General features: G+C 44.7%; 1 protein-coding gene across 1 annotated transcript; it reads right to left on the reverse strand.

Moving 5' to 3' along the window:
- Positions 1-43: 43 nt before the first annotated feature.
- On the reverse strand, positions 44-6,665 carry patl2 (PAT1 homolog 2). The gene is made up of 19 exons (XM_085415289.1): positions 6,541-6,665; positions 6,185-6,335; positions 4,942-5,231; positions 4,793-4,855; positions 4,651-4,704; positions 4,404-4,568; positions 4,181-4,255; positions 3,955-4,097; positions 3,398-3,475; positions 3,198-3,321; positions 2,981-3,098; positions 2,549-2,655; positions 2,409-2,462; positions 2,174-2,316; positions 1,937-2,093; positions 1,443-1,583; positions 1,020-1,117; positions 800-940; positions 44-704 (listed from the first exon to the last, which is right to left on the reverse strand). The coding sequence occupies exons 1-19, from the start codon at positions 6,562-6,564 to the stop codon at positions 671-673; spliced, it is 2,160 nt and encodes a 719-aa protein (XP_085271415.1). The 5' UTR covers positions 6,565-6,665; the 3' UTR covers positions 44-670.
- Positions 6,666-6,896: the final 231 nt, after the last annotated feature.

Consider the following 6,896-nt stretch of genomic DNA (forward strand, 5'->3'; position numbering starts at 1 on the left):
TGAGCAATTTCAAAGTTTTTTTATTTATATTGCAAGTGCTGTACAAAGGTGCAGTTTAAATTATTCCTGTTTCCAAATGAATAAATAAAATCCCTCTTCATAACATAAACCTTCAGATAGAAATTTACAAATGTATCCTATTACATTCATTACTAGTATAAACAATGCAAGCCCTTCAACAAAACCCCAAACTGCACGGCACATTGATGGGCCACGACAACGTCCTTAAATGGTTTTCAAATGGTCAACATATTGGTTCAGCTGTACAATCATACACTACTATACAATCCACACCCTGGTCACCAAGTGTGAAACAGCACATTTAGAAGTGACTGAATCTAAATGTAGAGGTTTAAGGTCTAAATCGGGAAAATGGGAGGGTTGTGATTTCATTGTAACGCTGATGTAACCTACTGGAAACCAAAGTGAGGAAAGTCAGATGATCAGATAAAAGGAAAACAAAACAGGGAAACCGTTCAAGTGCAAAAAAAAATGTGAGGGAACGGGTGAGGGGAGGGAATAAGAATCAAAAAGGTCAAAGGAGATTAAATATACACATATATAGCGTCCGTTTCAATGAGCACCGAGGGGGGTTTGTGCCTCGCCTCCTTTCACTCTAGTGCTCACAGCATCCTGGTCATCAATAGAACACCAGCCACCGCTGTCCACCTTAAGATGGAAGAGCCAGGCATCCAGTAACAGACCTGAATGAAGATATTTGGTGATGTTTGCATCCACGTCCACAATAGTTCTATTAAAGCAATTTAAATTGTCATCCTCTGAAGCAAAAAGAACCTACTCCATGTTGCTTTTCAGCTGATGCACCGTACGCTTGTCCAGGTAACGGCAGAAGAGAGTGAGCAGGTTTGAGGGCAGAAGGAGTGGCTCCACCAGCGAACACTGGGATAGTTGTCCTGCCACCTGGAATATGATGTCAGTCCTAAAAGAGAAAACATCAGTCTCAGGAGTAAGCTTAGACCCGTCACTTCATTTGATATTAAAACCTAAAAGACTCCCACCAGGTCTCAAAGTCCCCGATGCTGGGCTCTAGAGGAACACCCGAGGACAGCAGCTTCTCTCCTTGGGAGAGCAGAGCGTACAGCAAGGACAGGCCGAACTGAAAGGGAGAAGAGAAATCCACCAATTAGAACAAAGACCTGTACCACTATCCAGGCAACTTCAGGGTTAACCCTGGATTCACTGCCGTTAGCCTCGCTTACTCAAATATACACTAACGATATTGTGCTTGGTCAGATGCTACAACACCATGCTTCATGTAAATGTGCTCATAGCCACTGATGAACCGCGGCTTAACTTAACTATCAACTAGTTAAGTTAAGCCACCGTGTCAGGATAAGTGAAGCCAGAAAATAGAATGTCATCCTGGGTAAGGTGAACTTTCAGGGCCTTGTAGGTCAGAACACAAAAACAAAAGCACAGACCTTGTTCTGACATGCCAGCTCAAGACACTCGTATGTCGTTAGAGACTCCAAAGAGGTCAGATCTTTGAGGACGCCAATGAGCTGACTGAACGCCAGCCCACCGATCACATTTCGAAGAGGTGGGTAAAGCACAGGAAGGGTCTGAAAAGACAAGATTAAGCCCAGTCATTTTTATAAAGACACTTGATGTTCGTCATTTATGTGCATAACTCCAGCCTTGTGTGTTTATAGGTGGAGCTGTGCCAAGTAGGCCTGTAGAAGACCAATTGTTTTTTTTCCATTTGCAAATCTCTCCTGTAACTGGAATATATCAAGGCTCAATATATTCTTCAATCTCACCCCGTCCGTGTAGACTGTAAAACCAGCTGTAACTGGTAGAGGCTGAGTAACATCAGGAAACCAAACAAGAACCAAAAATAAATATATCACCAAGTGGTGTTGCTAAGCAGACCATTCAGCTTACATTTCCTTTTGCACAGCTAAAGCTGCCCTACCTCGTCTGCGTCTCTGCTCATCAGTGTTGGTAGGTTAGTGGTGACAACACGCAAGATTTTTAGTGCAGAATCGTGTTTCAAGAACGGCAGCAGACGGGCGACGAGCTTTTTGCCTTTGGAGATGAGCAGAAAAGGAATGAAGTCCCCTTCCGATTCCCTGCATCAAAATTTTTTAAAGTGTTTAAAACGATGAAGTCACGTGTTAGGATGCATTAAATGACAAACTGCATGACTCACAGGGGATTGTGGTGCTGCAGCTGGGAGTAGATGTGCTCCACTTTCCTCTGAATCTTCTCCACCAACCTCCTTTCTTCTGCTTCGGACAACAATGGAGTTTTCATCCTCTCAGTTTCCTCCACCTCTAACAGAACCATGAACAACTGCAGGACAGAAGCCATTTTACAAGGCGGCAAAAAAAAAAACAAAAAAAAAACCCCTCACTGCTGTGTCAAATCAAGTCATAATCAGGTACCTTTTCTATTTTGTTAAGGATGTCTAATCGCTGTAGTCTGGTGTCTTTCTGATACTTAAATGAGAGGAAATAAAGGTCAGTAGCAGGAAAGGCAGACCGAAAACACTCAAACACAGGGAACCTCCAAAATACACAATCACCTCAAGCAGACCCTGAGGCTGGACTGCATGAACAGCACTGATGGCTCGGCGAGGAGAGTAACACGTGGAAACTGCAACTTGACCCAAAGAGCCTTCAATGTGCACCACTGCAAGAACAAGAGACTCTTACACATAAGCAGAGCAACCCCTGTAGAAACAGATGCATTCAGAAGGATCAAAAATAAGGCATCTATGAGACAAATGTTTTAGGATGGAAGCATTTTAGGCCTCGTGCACCTCCAAAAACATTCAAAAAGGCAGGACTACCTGCATGCACTATTCACCGACTCAAATGAGTCCAACAGCAGCTGGAGGGAAAAATGTTTGTTAAATCAAAGCAGCGTGGAGATAATGTCTCTCCTACTCTCACGGGCAAATTCTGGTACAAGCATCTCAACATTCAATGAGAAACGCAGCCTGTGCCTCACTAACCCGGTGTGTAGGAGTCTGTTTTTTTGACGTAAGGCGTGGTGAGCTTAGGTGGCTCCCTCTTGCTCCTGATGCCCAACTCCTCTTCGGCCATCTTTGATTCTATTCGACGATAGTACTCCTGTAACAGTTTAAAGGTTCACCGGCAATCAAAAATGAAATGCTTCTTCGCTTCCCCTCTCCCATCAAAAAATTAAAGAGCAAAGCTTTTATTTCCTACCTGATAGTAGTAGTCTTCAAGGTAAGGATTCTCACTTTGCAGCTGGATCATCTGCAGCCGGGTGATCCACTCCTTTTCTTTGGCCGTCATAAGGTTACAGTACGGATCCCAGCCCTCTGGCTTTCTATAAGCAGGTCAGATTTGGCCGTAAGTATAGCGAATGACCCAACACGATCAAACTCTTCACTCCATGCACCAACCTTTGGAATAGCCGCTGTTTTTGACAAAGCAGTCGTTTGTGTTGGGGATGGAGCTGCGTGGCTGGACCAGGGTACCTACTGGTTAGAGAACTGTCTCATCAGTATGCATGAAATCTCAGACTGTGCTTGGTTATGAGCACATAAAGAGAAGATGCATTTATATATATGAAATCTCCATCTTTCATTTCCAGAAGGCTTATACATCCAAGAACATCTGCCTGTACCTTGCAGATAAACATTAGCACCACTCACTGATATTTATGCATGACACACAATACTCAAACTTTTATTTAAACAGATTAAAAGTCTCTTTGTTTTTTTTTGTTTTTTTTTAAAGAGTCCTAAACTATGAGAGGCAGCTTTAAACTAACATGTTCTCTGGTGCAAACCTCACACAGAAAGGGCCCCGCCCAGGTCACACCCAACAGTGAGCCACCGTGATGCTCGTCTTGGACTTTTGCATCTCAAACTTCATGAACTCAAAATTTATAGTCAGAGTTTAACAGACTATACATTTTGTTGACCAAACCTGTTTCAGCAACATTAACGTCAAGCACCTGAAAGGCTGTACTGGATTAGAGGGGCTGTAAAAAGGGGATGGCCTTGGTGAGTTGGCTCCGAAGCGAAGTTGCATCATTTTGGGAGTCTGAGGCGTCGAGGGGCAGGGGTGGGTTGGAGGAAACATGAATGCCCTGGTCTGCTTTAGTACAAAATAAAAGTCAAGATCAAATCAGATCTGCACAAAAACACGGAAATGAAGGGGTGAGCAATACTGAAATCAACCTGATTGTAATGCTGGCGTGGGGTCAGTGGCTGACGTGGGAAGAGGGGGGATCTTGGTACTATGGGTGGGTACACCTGTATGAAAAAAAAAAAAAGTAGAACTTAAAAAAGGGAAGAAGTCCACAATTTACAGTGAGTCAGCTGATTGTTTAGAAGCAGTGACACATCAACAGCATCTATCCAGTTACACAAATATCCAGGTGGTAAAAAGCCAGTTGCCCACCTGAGTGGGTCCTCGATGGCCAAACTGTCTTCTGGAGTACAATCCTCTGGATTCCCCTCGCCTGACCCCATAAAGGGGCCCGGCGGAGTACGGCAAGTCAACAAAGTTGGAGTTCAGAGTCTGACCTCTACCTCTGTGCCCAATTACACACACTATAGCACTGTCCTACAGAACACAGGAAGATACAAAGATAAAAATACAATGAACTTGTCATTATATGTATAACACATTCTTAAGTGATCATAACCTCAAGTATGGATCCTGAGGTTCTTCTGGTTTTTCTGTAAGAGGGCATCATCATCTAGGATGGAAAACAAACATGGAAGAGAAGCATCAGCACCACAGAAGAAAAACAAAGTGTAGTAAAAGGATTAAAAGTTGGCACTTACATCATCCTCAAAGGGACGCTGGTACATGGTGGTCCCGCAGTCCACTATGGCACTGTCAAGACTCTTAAAAGAGCAAAAAATGGATCAAACGGAGGATTTTAACGTTTTTAGTGCAATTTTCTGACAACACACAGATTCATCTTTGTCACCTTAAGGCTCGGTCGGCCCTCGATTATTCTCATCACAGCTGGGTCTTCAAACATCTGCCCCCTGCCCAGAGCTGCTCTCTGTCCCCTACTTCTGCCGCGCTGCCTCAAGGAAGCCCACGGAAAATACTGCAGCTTCTGTCGGGGAGGCGACGGGGCTCTGCGGGGAGACCGAGGTTTGGGCTGTGGGGGAGGGGGTGTTGCAGGTGGCGGCGGCGGCGGCGGCGAAGGCGGAGCCTCTCCAAACTGAAGGCTGCTGCTGGACTTTTCTGTGGTCCCGTTTGCATCCAAATCTAGACATGCAGGCAGGGAACAAAGAGAAACAGATGTGGAAACTCTGCTTTCTGATAGGTTAACAGGTTAGATTCCCAGTAACCCTGTAAAAACGATGCAAAAAATGCAACTTCACATATTTCTTTTAAGTGGTCAGAACCAGAAAAGTCCTCTAAAGGCTGCAGAGGTTTCCTGAAATCTTTTGGCCCCAAAAGTCAAGTTTTTCCTTTTTTTCTTTTAATCAACCAAGTGTTTTTTCACATTTCGTTTTTCAGTTTAACTATAATAACCTTGCCTATTACTCTAAGGTATCGTATGAGTAAAAATGGCAGGGTTTGCGAACAGGTAAAGCTCCCCAACTTTTATTGGACCGGAGTCTATTCAGGCCCCTGGGCCGTATGTTTCACAACCCTGGGTTCGAGCACAGCAGCCAAACAAGCACACATTACCCAACAAAGCCCGATTCAACCCTAAAGGCAGCACCTTATGAGCCGTCGTGCATTTAAGAAGTGCATTTAAGCTACGTCAAAGAGGACTGTGCACAATAAAAAGGGATCAAGGAGGCTGAGCTGGAGCTGAACATTTTAAGATCTTCACAGCTCAGGTTGAGCGGTTTGGAGACAAAGTTGCAGAGAGGAGACGCTGAGATGGTTTGGATGTTGAAGATGGAGCGAGGAAGAAACAACAAAAGAGGTTTTTGGATGTAGTGAAGGAGGTTGGTGTGACACCTAAAGGAGCAGCTGAAAGAAGACGACTAATTTCTTTCCACTTAACCTTAATCTGACCTGTAAGATAAACATTTTTAGTGTTATTAAGCCTCAGTTTTAAGTTGGAAAGCCAAATTATCATGCTGGATGCTTACATTATTTTTTGATAGTAAAAGCTCACGTTTAACACACAGACACGTGGGGGGGGGGGGGGGGGGGGGCAAAGAAGTTTAAAAGAAGAACACCTGTAAGCACAAGTTACACACCCATCCCAAACGTCTCCTCATTGTGGACGTTTATCTCCTCATCTTCCTCGGCCATGGCCTGCAGCCCCGAGTCCATATCCGTCCCACCTTCTCCATCACTCCAGTCCTCTCCATTCTCAGGCCACTGCGGCTCGCACACCTGCACCACATCCTGGTGCGTGGAGACAGAGTGCTTTTTAAGATTTATTAATGAAGAGAGTGTTTCTAAACAGCAAATAGGCCAACAAATAAATAAATCACGCAACAACACGTGTGGAGTTTTCAATCCAACTTTCACCATCTGTTCATTCCGGGCATGCGATGGCTGCCTGATTAAAGCACACACATTAAAGAGCAGCAGGTTGAAGCAGACTTACGTGTTGCTGCTCTGAGTCACTCATAATTCATTTCACAACTTCTTTCCTCTCCTGATGAAGTCGACGGATCGCGACCACCTTCGCAGCGTTACCCGCGTTCTCTCGTTTCACAGCGCGTGACGCTCATTAACTTTTAAGCGAGCTCACCTGTGAGGTGACGCGTAGGCGTGGACACGTCACACGCGGCTCCCAGCAGCTGTCAAGTCGCCTCCGCCCACGTGCCGCCCACATGTCGTCTGGGTGATTTTTTTTTTTTTCGTCTTTTCTTCGTTTCTTTCAGCGTTTGTGTTCAAACCCTGCCTGTAACTACTTTACAATTAATTACACACGATCCTCAGTGAGCGAATAGTGACCTC

The sequence above is a fragment of the Rhamphochromis longiceps genome, linkage group LG8 (genome assembly GCF_057381845.1).
Source record: "Rhamphochromis longiceps isolate RC_006_pf linkage group LG8, R_longiceps_female_GT1.1, whole genome shotgun sequence".
NCBI classification, from domain to species: Eukaryota; Metazoa; Chordata; class Actinopteri; order Cichliformes; family Cichlidae; genus Rhamphochromis; species Rhamphochromis longiceps.

Coding starts and splice junctions, on each gene's coding strand:
- patl2 (XM_085415289.1), bottom strand. CDS start 6,564: ATGAGTGACTCAGAGCAGCAACAC. Junction 4,856..4,941: donor AGGGCCGACCGAGCCTTAAG/GTGACAAAGATG, acceptor TGCTCTTTTAAG/AGTCTTGACAGTGCCATAGT. Junction 3,322..3,397: donor AAACAGCGGCTATTCCAAAG/GTTGGTGCATGG, acceptor ACCTGCTTATAG/AAAGCCAGAGGGCTGGGATC.